The sequence below is a fragment of the Rana temporaria genome, chromosome 3 (assembly GCF_905171775.1).
Source record: "Rana temporaria chromosome 3, aRanTem1.1, whole genome shotgun sequence".
NCBI classification, from domain to species: Eukaryota; Metazoa; Chordata; class Amphibia; order Anura; family Ranidae; genus Rana; species Rana temporaria.
This window is the reverse complement of record NC_053491.1, coordinates 99,363,860-99,382,053: the sequence shown is the minus strand read 5'-3', so window position 1 is coordinate 99,382,053 and position 18,194 is coordinate 99,363,860. Positions and strand designations below refer to the sequence as shown.

Sequence of the window (18,194 nt, the reverse complement as noted above, 5' to 3'; positions counted from 1 at the left end):
TGGCTCCTAGATTCCAAGCAAATTTGTCAAACCCTTTTATATAATTATAATATAATGTGTTGTGGTGTTTTTTCCTATTTAACCATGACATTTTCTCTTTAGGCAACACCATTACATGCCAACAAAGACGCAAATTCTTGGAAGATTATGGAGGCTACAGCATCCCTGTTCCATGTTTGCTGAGTTTTGTTGGAAGGATACTGACAACCTTGTAGTGTGTAAGTCAGTCATTTCAATAATCGTGTACTTCTGGCTTAGTTTTTTGTGTAGTCATTGGCCTTGTTTTGCTGGTAGCATCCCCAGTTTTATAATGGGAGATGTTGTAAGTGTTAAAGTTTCAGTTACCCTAAAAGAGAATGTTTAGGACTGTGTACATAATCTAAGGCAGGGTTGTCAAACTCCATTTCATCGTGGACCCCATGAGCATTATGATTGCCCTCAAAAGGGCCGGTTGTATCTGTAAGATTAGATGTCCCGTGCATCCCCTCCCCTTTACAGTTGAGTCCCCCACCCTCCCTTACATCAGCGTATCCCCCTTACCTTATGCTGCTGCTGGGAAGAAGCTGGATGCATTGCTTGAAAGTAGGGGTTTGGAGGAGGACCAGAGGAGGGCTGGAGCTCTCCTGCAGCTGTAGGAGAGGTGCGAGGGCCACATGAAATGGCCTGGAGGGCCGGATTCGGCCCGCAGGCCTTGTTTGACACCTGTGCTCTAAGGTAAATTTAATTGGCAATCACTGAAACAGATATGTTTTAGGTAGACATTTGTACTAAATCTATCTTTACAGTGTCGCATCCACTTTCCAATAGTTGTGCAGTGTGTCTTAATATGACCGTGAAGTCCAATAAGCACCAGAGTTGGAACAAGGGGTCGACCGATTATCGGAGTGGCTGATTATTGGGGGGACGATATTGATTATTTGAAAAATTTGAATATCGGTCAAACTTACTGATGTTACCGATATTGGTCAGGTCTCCTCCCCCTGTCCCAGCGTGGCGCTTGCTGCAGGCCCTGCCAATGGTGCAGCGGGCAGCAGAGCGATGACAACAGTGCTGGCGGGGGACTCCGTAAGAGGAGGTTAAGAGACCATTCTGTGCAATACCATTGCACAGAAACGGGCAATTATACTGACTTTTTTATTTTTATGCAAAAAATGTATAGGCTTTACAATCTTTAAACTAAGCTCCTGAACAGTCAATCTCTTCCTAGGCACTGCTCCCTCTTGAACTCTCTTCCCACCCCCTCCATTTCTATATTACTGTCTGGCTTCCCTTAAATTTGCCATACACATGCAATTTTTTGTTTATAGAATGTTTGTTTGTTCAATTTCTAATTGTTAATGGGGAAAAATCGACTTTCGTTTTTGACAATAGTGACAAAATTCGAAGAAGCGGCATGAAAAAATACATACAGTACATTTTATACCAGTGTATGTGGTTTTCATTCAGGAAAGTCCAATCATTCCAGAATTGAATGTTAAAAGCAAGCAAAATGTTGACGTGCTTCAAGTTTCATACAAATGTTTGTATGTTCATTTGTTTATCTGCTGGTGTATACGGCCAACGTTCCTCCCACCAGTTCACAAGTCACTTAGGACACATGCCTCTTTCTAGGCGATCGCAGCTTGTGCTTCTGTGAGGCCCATGACATGGGGACCCAGCTTATGATGAACGTTACAGCGGGACAGAGCTGGATTCGCTGAGTAGGTGAGTATGCTATTTCAGTTTAACCCAGCAGAAAAAGTAAGGTGGGTTAGGATCAACATTAATCCTGGAGGGTGAAGTTCTTCACCAGGGAGGCCTAAGGCCTCGTACACACGATGGGTTAACCAGAGGACAACGGTCTGAAGGACCTTGGGTTAAAAAAATGGCAACTTGCTTTAAAATTTAACCGATGGATCGCTAACCGATAGGTCAAAACCGTTAAAAAAAAACATTAGTATGCACAACCATCGGTTAAAAAAATCCACCCATGCTCAGCATTGAACTTTTTTTCAGCACGTCGTTGTGTTTTACGTCACCGCGTTCTGACACGATCGTTTTTTTTAACTGATGGTGTGTACGCACGACGGACCATCAGTCGGCTTCATAGGTTAACCTAGGACAACGGTCCTTCAGACCGTTGTCCTTTGGTTAACCAATCGTGTGTACGAGGCCTAATAGTTTGTTTCCCATCTGGCAGACCCTAGCACTACATAATTGTTGATTAAATCTTATGGGTAGTTTAAAGCCGGCCATTCACGGTTCAGATCTCTGCCGGTTCAGCAGGAACAGGCCGAGATTCGAACTGTTAATGGGCAGTCTGAATGTACCAAGTTGATCGATCAATTTGGGTGCAACCAGCCTGCCAGATTCTCTTGCATGTATCGCTAGTGGTTAGTCTTTTCCCAGCGGGGGCGGCTTCCCTCACCTGTGCTTGAATTTATTGTTGACATTTTAATTGATATAAATCCATTACCTTTTACTTATTTCTTTTTGCTTCCAGCAGGACCCATGGCAGTAGAATAAATGACGATGGCTGGCATGATGCCTCCCGTGAAGATAAAATGGCTAGAGCACCTGAACAGCTCCTGGATAACAGAAGATAGTGAATCAATTGCAACCCGGGAAGGTGTCTCTGTCCTATATGCCAAGCTCATCAGCAACAAAGAGGTGGTCCCACTGCCGCAGCAGGTCTTGTGCCTCAAGGGACCCCAGCTGCCAGATTTTGAGAGGGAATCCTTGTCATGTGATGAACAAGATCACTACCTTGATGCTTTACTCAGCAGCCAGCTGGCTCTGGCGAAGGTTGTATGTTCTGACTCTCCATTTGCTGGTGCTTTGAGAAAGAGGTTGCTAGTTCTTCAAAGGGTTTTCTATGCTCTTTCCAATAAGTATCATGACAAAGGCAAAGTTAAACAACAGCAGCACTCTCCTGAGAATAGCTCAGGCTCTGCGGACACACTGTCTGTTAGTGAGCGGCCACGGTCCAGTACTGATGCCCTTATTGAAATGGGGGTCAGGACTGGTCTTAGTCTTCTCTTTGCCTTGCTGAGACAGAGTTGGATGCTGCCGACTGCTGGACCTGGTCTGAGCCTGTGTAATGATGTCATAAGAACAGCCATTGATGTGGTGAACTCTTTACCCCCTCTTTCCCTTGCTAATGAGAGCAAAATACCCCCCATGGGACTGGACTGTCTGGCACAGGTCACCACCTTCCTGAAGGGCGTTACAGTTCCCAATTCTGGTGCAGATACACTGGGAAGGCGTCTGGCCTCAGAACTCCTCTTGGGCCTTGCCTCTCAGCGCGGCTCTCTCCGCTACCTCCTAGAGTGGATTGAAATGGCTTTAGCAGCTTCGGCTTTGGTTAATGAAACTGAAACTGACAAGAACAAGATGCTGACCGCACAGGAAGGCATGATCGGCTGTGATTGCTTCATTAGCATCCTTCAACAGATGAGGAGGTCTTTGGTAAGTTTGGTAAATGTCTACTAATTTGTTTTTATGGTGTAGCTGATGGTGCATAAAAATGCCATAAGGGGGCAAAGAAAAGTAAGTAGTGTCATTTAAAGGGCATCTCCACTTTTGTTATAGAATTGCAGCAATATACTGTATATAATTAGAAATGTAATAACTGCAGGATGTAGGATGTGAGAGCTTCAGTACAAATGACAACGGATACATTGATGTTTATGAAAATTCCTTGTTATATGGTGCTGGCCCAATGAGAATTGCTTTAATTCTTAGCAAAAGTCAAGCTAATTTTTAAAAGTTTATTAAATATTTTCCATGGGACTCTGTGAATGATACATTATCCACTGCCGTAGACGGCTTTGAGATTTCCTTAAAGCGGTTCTCCACCCTAAAGTGGAGTCCCGCTGATCGGAACCCTCCCCCCCCCTCCGGTGTCACATTTGACACCTTTCAGGGGGGAGGGGGGTGCAGATACCTGTCTAAAGACAGGTATTTGCACCCACTTCCGGCCCGGCATTCACAGGCAAAAGACGGGCATTCCGTTGCATCCCATCACCCCCCCCCGTTGTGTGCTGGGAACACTCGGCTCCCAGCACACAGCGGGAGCCAATCGGTGGGCGCGCGCATGCGCCGTAGGGAACCGGGCAGTGAAGCCTCAGCGCTTCACTTCCTGGTTCCCTCAGCGTAGATGGCGGGGGGAGCAGCAGAGAGACGAGCGATCGCTCGTCCTCTGCTGCGATCGTCGCTGGACTCCAGGACAGGTAAGTGTCCTTATATTAAAAGTCAGCAGCTGCAGTATTTGTAGCTGCTGGCTTTTAATATTTTTTTCCCATGGCACATCCGCTTTAAGATGTTCTAACCAGCTCTTTAGCAGCAGACAAGTCTTTGGGCCAGGAACACCAGTGGAGAGGTCTGATCCCTATGAGAACAAAAAGCAGCTAGAAATTGCCGTGACTTGCCACCGGTTATTCACTTTTGAAGTATTAGGTTTTGGTGTAAATCAGTGGTGCAGGGCCCACTAACAGGCTAGGTTTGCAAGATAACTGAAATACATCACAGCTGATATCATTTGCTCCTCAGTTATTGCAGTATTCTAGACTGCATCTCCCCAAGGTAATACATAAAACCTGGCCTGTTAGTGGGCCCTGCAAGACAGGGTTGATGACCACTGGTGTAAATGACTAGATTCCTCATACTTTCTCATCTTTTGTTCTCCTAATGTTTATATCGCCATTTTGTAGTCAGATGGCTCTCTGAAAGAGAAGAGATTTAAAGTGGAACTACACTTTATCTGAGAACCGCAAATGCTATTTAAAGCGGAGTTCCACCCAAAAGTGTGGGGGGGGAGAGTAGGGGCTTCAGGAGGAGTGGGACATCCACTTCCTCCTTCCGCCGAGGGGCCGCTAAGGCTATACGTCATATCGCCTTTTGGCAGCCCCTCCCTGTAGGCGAATGCCTGTCCAATCAGCGCAGCGCCGCTCGCACATGCGCAGTGAGTGCCGGGCCGTGAAGCCGAAAGCTGTCACGGCCGGGTGCCCACAGTATCAATGAGGACGCCGGCCGGAGAGGAGCAGAGCTCTGGCCGGCGCGTCGCTGGAACGTGGAGCAGGTGAGTGCATGTTTATTAAAAGCCAGCAGCTACACTTTTTGTAGCTGCTGACTTTGAATAAACATTAAAAATGCCTGGAATTCCCCTTTAATTATTTTTTGTAATATTCAAAGCTAACTCGCCCATCCATCCTTCCCTGTCGCCATGCTTTATTTTGTTGAGAAATCACTTTGAAATAACGACCCCTAGCATTTCTGGCTGTGGCCATCTTGAGTAAGGGCAAATGATTCATGTAGCACAGGGGTGGGCAATTATTTTTTCGATGGGGCCACATGAGAAACTAAAAATATTTTGGAGGGCCGGGCCAAAAGGCTAAACACAATACTGCATAAAATCAATTGTATTTCTTTATAAAAAGCAGTAAACATCATTGTTGGAAAACTGGTACGAGTACTTGTTATAGACATGGCACAGGAGGGGGACAGAGCCTGGGGACATGGCACAGGAGGGGGACAGAGCCTGGGGACATGGCACAGGAGGGGGACATGACACAGGAGGGGGACAGAGGCTGGGGACATGACACAGGAGAGGGACAGAGGCTGGGGACATGACACAGGAGGGGGACAGACGCTGGGGACATGACACAGGAGGGGGACAGAGGCTGGGGACATGGCACAGGAGGGGGACAGAGGCTGGGGACAGGCAGCCACTGTTTAATCAATAACAATTGATTAAACAGTGGCTGCGTGTGATGGCACAGTGGTTGCGTTTGATGGGCACAGTGGTGACAATTGGCACAGTGGCTGCGTGTGATGGGCACAGTGGCAACAATTGATGGCACAGTGACTGCGTGTGTTGGCACAGTGGCTGCGTGTGATGGCACAGTGGCTGCATGTGATGGCACAGTGGCTGCGTTTGATGGGCACAGTGGCTGCGTGTGATTGGCACAGTGGCTGCGTTTGATGGGCAGAGTGGCTGCGTGTTATTGGCACAGTGGCTGCGTGTGATGGGCACAGTGGCTGCATGTGATGGGCACAGTGGCTGCGTGTAATTGGCACAGTGGCTGCGTGTAATTGGCACAGTGGCTGCGTTTGATGGGCAGAGTGGCTGCGTGTTATTGGCACAGTGGCTGCGTGTTATTGGCACAGTGGCTGCGTGTTATGGGCACAGTGGCTGCGTGTTATGGGCACAGTGGCTGCGTGTTATGGGCACAGTGGCTGCGTGTGATTGGCACAGTGGCTGCGTGTGATTGGCACAGTGGCTGCGTGTGATTGGCACAGTGGCTGCGTGTGATTGGCACAGTGGCTGCGTGTGATTGGCACAGTGGCTGTGTTTGGGAACAGTGGCAACAATTGATTGCACAGTGGCTGCGTGTGATTGGCACAGTGGCTGCGTGTGATTGGCACAGTGGCTGCGTGTGATTGGCACAGTGGCTGTGTTTGGGAACAGTGGCAACAATTGATTGCACAGTGGCTGCGTTTGATGGGAACAGTGGCTGCGTGTGATTGGCACAGTGGCTGCGTGTGATTGGCACAGTGGCTGCGTGTGATTGGCACAGTGGCTGCGTGTGATTGGCACAGTGGCTGCGTGTGATTGGCACAGTGGCTGCGTGTGATTGGCACAGTGGCTGCGTGTGATTGGCACAGTGGCTGCGTGTGATGGGCACAGTGGCTGTGTTTGGGCACAGTGGCTGCGTGTGATTGGCACAGTGGCTGCGTGTGATTGGCACAGTGGCTGTGTTTGGGAACAGTGGCTGCGTGTGATTGGCACAGTGGCGACAATTTATGGTGGCACAAGTGGCTGCGTGTGTTGGCACAAGTGGCTGCGTGTGTTGGCACAAGTGGCTGCGTGTGTTGGCACAAGTGGCTGCGTGTGTTGGCACAAGTGGCTGCGTGTGTTGGCACAAGTGGCTGCGTGTGACCCCTCCCGGCCCTGCCTACTGTTATCACCGCGGCGGGGAACATTAGACAGCGTTCGTTTGAACAGCTGTTTTCCCCGCTGCGCATACACTCCCCCTTGGACGGATCTGTCCAATCGCGAGCAAGGGGGAGTGTCTATGTGACTCCCCCTTGCTCGCGATTGGACAGATCCGTCCAAGGGCGAGTGTCTATGCCATAGACACTCCCCCTTGGACGGATCTGTCCAATCGCGAGCAAGGGGGAGTGTCTATGTGACTCCCCCTTGCTCGCGATTGGACAGATCCGTCCAAGGGGGAGTGTCTATGCGCGGCGGGGAAAACAGCTGTTCAAACGAACGCTGTCTAATGTTCCCCGCCGCGGTGATTAACGCAGCGGCGGCGGTTTCGGCGGCGGGGGTGGGCCGGATTAAAAGGTCCGCCGGGCCGTATACGGCCCGCGGGCCGTAGTTTGCCCAGGTCTGATGTAGCATTTACTTATTGGAATCAATCTGCCCCCAGCTCAGGCATGCAAGTGAGAGAGCCCCATCTGCCCTACTGAAGACTCCTGGGATGTATGACATTTATCTAGGCACGGAAACCAGGAAGTCACTAAAGAAGTGTAAAAAAAGTTTAAAACCAATCCGATCTACTTTCCTATCCATTTACTAATGTCAGCAGCATAAGGTTTAAAAATTGTCAATGTTGATTGAGAGAGTGAAGTTCCACTTTAAAATACCGGCTACAGGGCAATATGAGTTTCTGTGCAGTTCTACAATTTATATACTGTGACCTCTGTGGACAGAAAATGTTCTAAGCATTGAAAACGTTTGTCCAGAACAGACAATAGGAACAACTAAACCCAAAACAGGAGAGGACATGGATCCTGTGACGGTATCGGTATGATATCCCCGCCAAGCATTCCCTCCTCTCCATACAAGAACATCACAGGATCCCCCACACATGAGTCAAGACTGGATGCTGGAACCAAGACACTTTATTGACACAAAAACTCAGCTTATATGTGGTTACAGCCTGTTAGGAACGCCCCCCTCACACAGTGGGGTTTCCCATACAGATTATAGGAGACAAGTCGGAGCCGACCCTGCAGACACGTTTCTTTAGATAAAGACATCACTGGAGTTAATTACTACACTGAAGCAATCAGAATAATTAACATACTACTTCTCTAATCATTTAGCCTGATGATACAATACACATCTTTTAAGGGTAAACACAGATCTTCTTTACACAACACAATAGATCAATTAACGTTTAGAATAGTGAGGGGACATTAGCACGTCAATAACCTGTCAGAGGAATGAATCACACATGAAATTCCTTTCTACCTCTACCCATGGCTAGCAGGGAGCAGTACACTGAGACATATAGGCAAATGTATCACAATGGCCCCCCTTTTGCTCCCTGCTCCGGCAAATCCGGTTGGACCTTCCCTGGTCCAGTAGGGTTGACGGGTTCAGAGCTTTTAGTCCGAGGTTAACTCCGTTTGGCATGACTGACCTCCCTTGACAACTGCTTCAGACTCAGGTATGTCACCGGGTCGTCGGATCACACGCCGGTCAGTCCCCAAGTCTTTGTGCGATCTGCAAAGTCACCAGAAGTCAGTGTGAAGACAGCGAATGGGTCTGTGCGCCGCCGTCTAGGTGTCCCGCTATGGGAGGGGGCAGGTTATGGCTCTGAAGTGACAATCACAGGAGATTCATAAAAAGGAAAAGTTTTATATTTGTTGTAGCACTGGTGCTCAGAGTCCGGGGGGGGGGAGAGAGAGGGGACTCAGAGCCCCATAAGGTCAGCCACCCCCTGCTCCCTCCGCAGCCGCCGGTTCTCCTCTTGGAGCTTCTCCAGCTCCATCTCCAGTTCATGGAGCCTGGGGGGGTCAGCCTGCTGTGACCTCAGGTGGTGGTTCTCCTCCTCCATGCGGCTTATGCACTCCTCCAGCTCTATGTACTCACGGATCAGATCCTGCTTGCTCATGTCCTGCAGGCTCTCCACGTGGTCCTTCATCATCAGGAACTGGGTGGTGGTGTAAGGGGCCACCGGTGGGCCCTTGGCGAACATCTCGGCCCGCATCTGGGACGCCCGCTGCGACTCCCTCTCCTCCAGTCGCTTCTTCTCCTCCCAGGTCCGCTGGTTATATGACTTCCAGGACCTCTTCTTCTTGAAGGATGGCCGGCGGTGCCTCTTTCTGCCCAGCTCCCTCCAGGGCCCCTCCGGCTCAGGGCTGGAGCCCATGACCAGCTGACAATGGTGTTCCCTGTTGTCCGTAATAGCAGATTGTACCATGAGGGCTTCGTAAGGGGTGCCCAATGGTTCTTCCCGACCCCGCTCCTGGGGATCCCAAGCCGAGTCTACACAATGGGCTGCTGCTGGTGGGCGGTACCCAGGTTGAGACCAATTTGACCTGGTGTTGTCATTCATGGGGCAATTCTGCTTGAAGTGACCCAACTGTTTGCACCGGAAGCAGCGTTGTTCGTTGTCCTCCTGGCGTGGATAGCGAGGGCTAGATGTCACCGGTCTGTTAGGAGGTTGGTATCTAGCGGCTGGTGGGTGTGAGGGCGCCGTTGGTCGTGGAGGTTGTACCCGTGGTGTGACCTGGTTTGTCTTGCGAGTATCCGCATATTCATCCGCCAACTTCGCGGCCTCTGGTAGAGTCATGGGCCTGCGATCTCTCACCCAATCTTTGACATCCGTCTGGATGTGATTGTAAAATTGCTCCAGGAGCATTAGTTGCAAAATGTCCTCTGCGGTGGTGGCCTGGCTGCTGTTAACCCAGTTAGAGGCCGACAGGGACAGCTGGCATGCCCATTCTGCGTAAGAGTCTTTCGTGGTTTTGCGTGAGTCCCTGAACTTCTGTCGGTGGGACTCTGGGGTTACTGCATAACGAGCCAGGAGCACTTCTTTAACCCGGGCGTAGCTATGGATATCCTGATCTGGCACGGTCCGGAAAGCATCAGAAGCTTTGCCTGACAGTTTGCCTGACAATATTGCAACCCACTCTCTTCTAGCTATTCGGTGCAGGTTACATTGTCGCTCAAAATCCGCCAGGTGGTTATCAATTTCACAGTCCTTTTCATCAAAAGCTTTAAAAGCGCTAAACGGAATCTTCCTTGCGTCTGCTGTGCTGTACTCACTGTTCAGAGAAGGTGCGGCTGCTTGTTGGACTGCTGCCAGTTTTAACTGTAGTTCTGCGTCTCTTATTTGTTTATCCTTCTGTAGTTCTGCGTCCCTTATTTGTTTCTCCTTCTGTCGCTCTGCGTCTCTTATTTCTTTAGCCTCCTGTAGTTCTGCGTCCCTTATTTGTTTAGCCTTCTGTAGTTCTGCGTCCCTTATTTGTTTAGCCTCCTCCGCTAACAGGTCCATCACTTTCAGCACCACATCCGGCGTTGGGTTCGGGCCGAACCACGCTAGCTTCTCTATCATTAGCTTGTTGGCTGGCGATTCCTCCTCCTGAATCACTGGTGTATCCATCTCTTGTACTGCTGGCGTTGCTGCAATCCCGTCGTCCTGGTCTATCTCCATTGATTCCGCTATGATGACCCGCTTGGTTTTGTTGCTAGCAATCCTTCCAGTAGTTCTTCCAGTGTCTGCTTGGAATCCGGGTGTGAAGGAGAGTAGAAGGGAAGATCCCGCTGCTGCCAACCAATTTGTGATGGTATCGGTATGATATCCCCGCCAAGCATTCCCTCCTCTCCATACAAGAGCATCACAGGATTCCCCACACATGAGTCAAGACTGGATGCTGGAACCAAGACACTTTATTGACACAAAAACTCAGCTTATATGTGGTTACAGCCTGTTAGGAACGCCCCCCTCACACAGTGGGGTTTCCCATACAGATTATAGGAGACAAGTCGGAGCCGACCCTGCAGACACGTTTCTTTAGATAAAGACATCACTGGAGTTAATTACTACACTGAAGCAATCAGAATAATTAACATACTACTTCTCTAATCATTTAGCCTGATGATACAATACACATCTTTTAAGGGTAAACACAGATCTTCTTTACACAACACAATAGATCAATTAACGTTTAGAATAGTGAGGGGACATTAGCACGTCAATAACCTGTCAGAGGAATGAATCACACATGAAATTCCTTTCTACCTCTACCCATGGCTAGCAGGGAGCAGTACACTGAGACATATAGGCAAATGTATCACAGATCCTTTTAACCTCTTTACCACCGAGGACGTCCCTGGGACGTCCTCCACTTTGAGCGGTGATATCTGAATGATGCCTGCAGCTACAGGCATCATTCAGATATCACCGTCTTCAGCCGCCGATTCTCTGCACCATAAGAAAATATTATAGGCAGCGGGAGGGGACGCTGCCGCCATCCGGTGCTTCTCCGGGCTCTCCCGTGCCATCGGGGGCCCGGAGAGCGAATCGGCCGGTGTATTGTCACATTCTGCTGCCTATCGTAGAATGCTGCGGAAGTCACGTGGCGGCCAACTGCGCATGCGCAATGCGTTCCAACGGCAAATGTGATGCGTTCCACAGGATTTACGACACTACCCTTCAGTGAACCCATCACAATTTGTCACGGAAGTGACGTAATACCATAGACGGAGATGGGGGAGAGAGAGAGAGACACATTCAGAGCGAGAGAGAAATAGAGATCTAGAGATACTGAGATGCATTCGGCGCGAGAGAGATCGTGTACATATATTTTATATAACGGAAGTAATGCACACAGGGGAGGTAATCCCCCTCCCTGAGCCCCGGTTCTCTCTCAGAATCGTTATATCTGTATCCCTCTCTCGCTCTGAATGTATCTCAGTATCTCTATTTCTCTCCCGCTCTGAATCTCTCTCTCTCTCTCTCTCTCTCTCTCTCTCTCTCTCTCTCTCTCTCTCTCTCTCTCTCTCTCTCTCTCTCTCTCTCTCTCTCTCTCTCTCTCTCTCTCTCTCTCTCTCTCTCTCTCTCTCTCTCTCTCTCTCTCTCCGTGTATGGTAATACGTCACTTCCGTGACAAATTGTGATGGGTTCACTGAAGGGTAGTGCCGTAAATCCCGTGGAACGCATCGCATTTGCGTTGGAGCGCATTGCGCATGCGCAGTTGGCCGCCACGTGACTTCCGCAGCATTCTGCGATAGGGAGCAGAATATGACAACACACCGGTGCTCGCTGCAGAACCATAGAGATGACTGGTGACCAGACAGTCACAGTCATCTCTAGGACCGGGCGCGACGTTATGACGTCACGCCCGGTACCCGGAAGTAAACAAAGCCGCAATCGCGGCTGTCGGCATGTGATCGGGGATTTTTTTTTTTTTCACCGATTTCATGCTTGTAAGCCTGGAGGAGAGATGTGGGGTCTTATTGACCCCACATCTCTCCATAAAGAGGACCTGTCACACTGATTCCTATTACAAGGGATGTTTACATTCCTTGTAATAGGAATAAAAGTGATCAAAAATAAATAAATGTAAAAATAAAAAAAATTAAGTAAAATAAAATGAAAACCTTTTTTTTTTTTTTTCAAAACGCCCCTGTCCCCGTTCTCTGGCGCGCAGAAGCGAACATGCATGCAGGTCCTGCCCACATATGTAAACACCGTTCAAACCCCACATGTGAGGTATCGTCGCGTGCGTTGGAGCGTGTGCAACAATTCTAGCACTAGACCTACTCTGAAACTCGAAAATGGTAACCTGTAAAAAATGTTAAAGCGTCACCTATGGAGAATTTTAAGTACCGAAGTTTGGCGCCATTCCATGATTGTGCGCAATTTTAAAGCGTGACATGTTGGGTATCTATTTACTCGCCGTAACATAATCTTTCACATTATACAAAAAAATTGGGCTAACTTTACTGTTTTGTTTTTTAATTAATGAAACCGTTTTTTTCCCCCCAAAAAAAAGGCGTTTGAAAAATGATTGCGCAAATACTGTACAAGGGGAAAAAAAGTTGCAATGACCGCCATTTTATTCCCTAGGGTGTCTGCTAAAAATATATATATATAATGTTTGGGGGTTTTGATTAATTTTCTAGCAGAAAAATTTTGATTTTTACATGAAGGAGAGAAGTGCCAAAATTAGCCCGGTGGGCAAGTGGTTGATATCAATTTGTTTGACTTGGGTGTATTTGGACATGCATGTAGCCAAAAAGAGTAAATCAATTAGATAAGTTTTAAGAAAAAAAGCAACCTGGTCTTTATATACAAGTGAGAGATTATTGAAATCAATAATATTGGTATTGAAAAGAAATGTAAAACTGATTTGGATTGGTGTGGAAATAGATTTTTCTTTGGGGGGAGGAGAAAGTAAAGTCCAAGCTGAATAGTTCAGAACAAGTGGTGTGAGAATGAGGGGCATATAGAATGGCAAAACATTATTTGTATAGTACATGGGTCTCCAATCTATGGCCCATGGGTGACATTTGGCCTGTTGCAATGTTTTTTCCAGGCTGCAGCTGATGTACACAGACTTGAGGATCTAGATTAGTCGTTTCCTCTGATGGAGTCCTGACATAAAGGGGGGGGGGGGCTGATGGAGATCTGACATAAGGGGGGGAAAAGTGATGGAGACCTAACATAAGGGGGGGGGGGAATGGTGATGACCATCAGTACGTGTGATGAGTGCTCCTGATGTGACAAACCTAAATGCGTCCTTTTGCAGGGTTCATCAGCTGACCGGAGCCAATGGAGGGAGCCCACCAGGACATCTGATGGTCTGTGCTCGCTCTATGAGGCAGCACTGTGTCTCTTTGAGGAGGTAGAGAGTCTGTTTTATATCATTTTTATGCTTTATGTGAATACTGTATATTATGTGCCAGTTACTTTCTTGTATGCTTTACATGCTGTAAATGATTGGCAATGGAAATGTACTTTAATTGGCATTATTAGGCCAAAGTAGCTTTGCAGATGCATTTACTGTATGTAACTTTAATTGTTAAGAATATGTCAAATTTTTTGGGGATTCAAACCTTTTATCACTTCCTTTTAGGTGCCATACATTTCTCTTTCAGTCTTCAAAGTGTAATCTGTCATGATGCATACACAGGAGCTGTCAACGCTTTTCAAAGTAGCTTTTGTTGCTAACTGAGAGATACTGCGCCTCGAAAAAATATTCATATGCCTTGAAATTTTCCACATTTTGTTATGTTGCAACCAAAAACGTAAATGTATTTTTTATTTGGGTTTTATATGATAGACCAACACAAAGTGGCACGTAATTGTGAAATGGAGGGAAAATTTGTAAATGGTTTTCAACATTATTTACAAATATCTGAAAAGTGTGGCGTTCATTTTGTATTTAGCCCCCTAACTAAAATCTGTTGGAACCAATTGCCTTCAGAAGTCACCGAATTAGTAAATAGAGTCCACCTGTGTATAATTTTAATCTCCGTATAAATACAGCTGTTCTGTGAAGCCCTCAGTTTGTTAGAGAACCTTAGTGAACAAACGGCAGCATCATGAAGGCCAAGGAATACACCAGACAGGTCAGGGATAAAGTTGTGAAGAAGTGTAAAGCAGGGTTAGGTTATAAAATATCCCAAACTTTGAACATCTCACGGAGCACTGTTCAATCCATCATCCAAAAATGGAAAGCATATGGCATAACTGCAAACCTACCAAGACATGGCCGTCCACTTAAACTGACAGGCCAGGCAAAAAGAGCATTAATCAGAGAAGCAGCCAAGAGGCCCATGGCAACTCTGGAGGAGATGCAGAGATCCATAGCTCAGGTGGGAGAATCTGTCCACATGACTACTATTAGTCGTGCACTCCACTAATCTGGCCTTTTATGGAAGAGTGGCGAGAAGAAAGCCATTGTTGAAAGAAAGTCATAAGAATTCCTGTTTGCAAGAAGCCATGTGGGGGGGGGGAAAGTGCCCCAAAACCAAAATGTAAATTGTTGGCCTAAAAGCATAACGCTATGTGTGGCATAAAACTAACACTGCACATCACCCTGAACACACCATCCCCACCGTGAAACATGGTGGTAGGAACATCATGTTGTGGGGATGCGTTTCTTCAGCAGGGACAGGGAAGCTGGGCAGAGTTGATGGGAAGATGAATAGAGCCAAATACAGGGCAATCCTAGAAGAAAATCTGTTAGTCTGCAAAAGACTTGAGACTGGGGTGGAGGTTCACCTTCCAGCAGGACAGCAACCCTAAACATACAGCCAGAGCTACAATAGAATGGTTTAGATGAAAGCATATTCATGTGTTAGAATGGCCCACTCAAAGTCCAGACCTAAATACAATTGAGAATCTGTGGCAAGACGTGAAAATTGCGGTTTAGACGCTCTCCATCCAATCTGACAGAGCTTGAGCTATTTTCAAGATTAGAATGGGCAAAAATTATTCTCTAGATGTACAAAGCTGGTACAGACATGCCCAGAAAGACTTGCAGCTGTAATTGCAGTGAAAGGTGGTTCTACAAAGTATTTATACAAATGCACACCACACTTTTCACATAATTATTTTTAAGAAATGTTGAAAACCATTTATTTTTTCTTCCACTTCACAATTATGTGCCACTTTGTGTTGGTCTATCAAATAAAATCCCAATAAAATACATTTACGTTTTTGTTTGTAACATGACAAAATGTGGAAAATTTCAAGGGGGTATGAATACTTTTTCAAGGCACTGTATGTAGAACTTTAATTTGATTTTAAAGGTGTAAGCTTTGAGGCTTCTCACCCTTTTGCTTGCTTGACTACTTGGCAGGTCACTGATCTGGAGCAAGCTGGTTCCCATAACCTGATCATGCTTATACTTCTTTCAGGTCATTAGCCAAACGCTGCTTAAAAAAATATATTGAGCTGCTGAGCTCTGTAAATATTAAAGGTGCTTTCTGTCTGTGCTCACCATGCTTTATGACTATTTCGGAGGGAGCAGTAAACCGTTTTCTATATTAAAGTAGAACTAAAGTCTGCAGTACGTACAGTACCACTGGTCCATTATTTTTTATTTGGTTTAGTAAGTAAGTAGTGAGGTACTAACGAGAAACCTTATAGAATACAAGGTGCACACGCATATAACGGTTATGCTTTGTCAGATCAACAGAGCTAAAATTGAATAAGTAGTATGTTTATTATAGGAAGGCAACAAGCTAAAGAAATTTCACAGGTCCCAACGTGTCTGAGAGGGCATGGTATTAGTCCCCAGATTTTTTATTTTATCTCCTTTTTTTGTGTTATACCAGCAAATGGACGTGCGTGGAAGGGGGGGCACTGAGGATAAACCCCTAGTTATATGGCAGAATGCACGCACATTTTAAAGCCATAATCACTTTAAAAAAAAAAAAAAATGTCATGTCTGCAATCTCGGATTTTCTTGTACAGCCTCTATCATGTTTTGTTGTACATGGTCTGTCTTTTTCTTTGCAGGTATGCCAGATGGCTTCTGATTATTCAAGAACCTGTGCCAGTCCAGACAGTATCCAGACTGGAGAAAGTCCAGTTGTATCAGAGACATGTGAGGTATACGTATGGGGGAGTAACAGCAGCCACCAACTAGTGGAGGGGACCCAAGAAAAAATCCTGCAACCAAAGCTGGCCCCTTGCTTTTCAGATGCGCAGACAGTGAGTGATGCTCCCTCCCCATTATGTTTACACGTTTTTATGTACTTGTGTCTGGGTGCATACTGTGTTTGTTTTATTTATATTTTTATTTAAATGTTTCCCTTTTTTTTTTTCAAAGTGAATTTTCAGTTATCTGCAGTGCCCCTTGTTCACTAAGCTAAATGAAAATTACCTTGATCATGGTCTACTTGGTCACTTAAAGAGGAGTTCCACCTAAAAATGGAGCTTCCTCTTAACCCACTCCTCGCCCCCTTACATGCCACATTTGGCATGTAATTTTTTTGGGGGGGGAGTGGGGGCTTCAGGAGAAGGGGACTTCCTGTCCCACTTCCTCCTTCCGCCGAGGGGCTGGAAAGGCGATTTAGCTTAATCGCCTTTTCACAGCCCCTCCCTGTAGGCGAGCGCCTGTCCAATCTGACGGCGCCGCTCGCGCATGCACACTGCCGCTCGCGCATGCGCAATGGGTGCCCGGCTGTGAAGCCGAAAGCTATCACTGCCGGGTGCCCACACTAGGAATGAAGACTCCGGCCGGCGAGGGGGGGGGCGAGGAGCGGAGCCCCGGCCGGCGCGTCGCTGGAGCCGGTAAGTGTCAGTTTATTAAAAGCCAGCAGCTACACTTTTTGTAGCTGCTGACTTTTAATAAACTTAAAAAAGGGGGGGAAAACCCCTTTTAATCTATTGTATTGGGCTTTACTTGGTGCCCTTTTTCCTGCACTTTGTTTTGTCTTTTTTAAAGTCCTATACTGAGACCAGCCCTCATGTTTCGTCTTGTGTCCAATCCAGATAGCCTTAAAGTAGTATTAACCTTGAAAGCATGTATTGCAGCTTACAATACGCTCCCTGGGTGGCGGGGTGTAAGCGGACTCTTCTGTCCGTTTACATCAAGCTGCTAATTCTGTCCGCCAAAACAGAAAACCTCTCTGTGTGTGTGTGTGTGTGTGTATGTGTGTATATATATATATATATATATATATATATATATATATATATATATATATATATATATATATATATATATATATATATTTGTGTTTTGTTTTTTTTACCGCAAGTAGGCGAGTCTAAACAGACACCAGAGTCCATTTACACCCACCTGTCCATAGTGTTCCATGGACCTTCTAATCAGATCCATCTGAAAAATTGAAAGATGGAACTGGTTGGAATGCTCGTGTGAAAGTATGAGCTAGTCCGTGAAAGTGTGTGTGTGTGTGTATATAAAGGCAAAACTTTTTTGTTTTTGTTTTAGAGTGTGGACGTTTTACTGCTGGGGAGATTCATCACTCTTTTTGTACTGGTAACAATTGTCCCCAAAACAGAAAGTACTGTAAAACCTTTCAATGGGGACAACTGTCTAAGAGGGGAATTTCTCTCGCTATGGAATATTTCCTTGGACATGGTTGCATTTCTGGGACAGAAGGTGAAGTGAAATTTCACCAACCGTACCCAGGCAGCAAAGAATAACTTGGTGGATTGTTATTGTATCCAATAGTGTTGACTATATATAAATTTTAATGGCAACATTTTGGCCTTGAGTCAGGATACCAGAAAATTTCAAAGGATATTTCCCCTGTATTTGCTGCTGAGCTTGTTTTAAAGTGATACTAAAGTCTTTATTGTTTAACAAAAAAAAAACGTGTAGTGGTTTTTCAAAGCAGCCCAGCCCCTACCTCCTGTCGAGTGCCCCTACATCAAGCAGCTTGCTATGGGGGCACCTGAGCTGCAGCTCCCTGTGCCCATTTAGATGTG

The 18,194-nt window shown here is 46.6% G+C and overlaps 1 protein-coding gene across 7 annotated transcripts in view; it reads left to right on the top strand.

The window, feature by feature from the left end:
• Positions 1 to 18,194, top strand: part of HERC1 (HECT and RLD domain containing E3 ubiquitin protein ligase family member 1) — a 232,131-nt gene that overhangs the window by 49,457 nt on the left and 164,480 nt on the right. For 6 of the 7 annotated variants that reach the window (XM_040343076.1, XM_040343079.1, XM_040343080.1 and 3 more), the window contains exons 2-5: positions 103 to 218; positions 2,483 to 3,447; positions 13,534 to 13,629; positions 16,254 to 16,448. In XM_040343076.1, the coding sequence (XP_040199010.1) occupies positions 2,506 to 3,447; positions 13,534 to 13,629; positions 16,254 to 16,448 (1,233 nt within the window). In that variant the 5' untranslated portion in view covers positions 103 to 218; positions 2,483 to 2,505. The remainder of the gene's footprint in view (positions 1 to 102; positions 219 to 2,482; positions 3,448 to 13,533; positions 13,630 to 16,253; positions 16,449 to 18,194) is intronic. The other variant, XM_040343077.1, reaches the window with a different exon arrangement.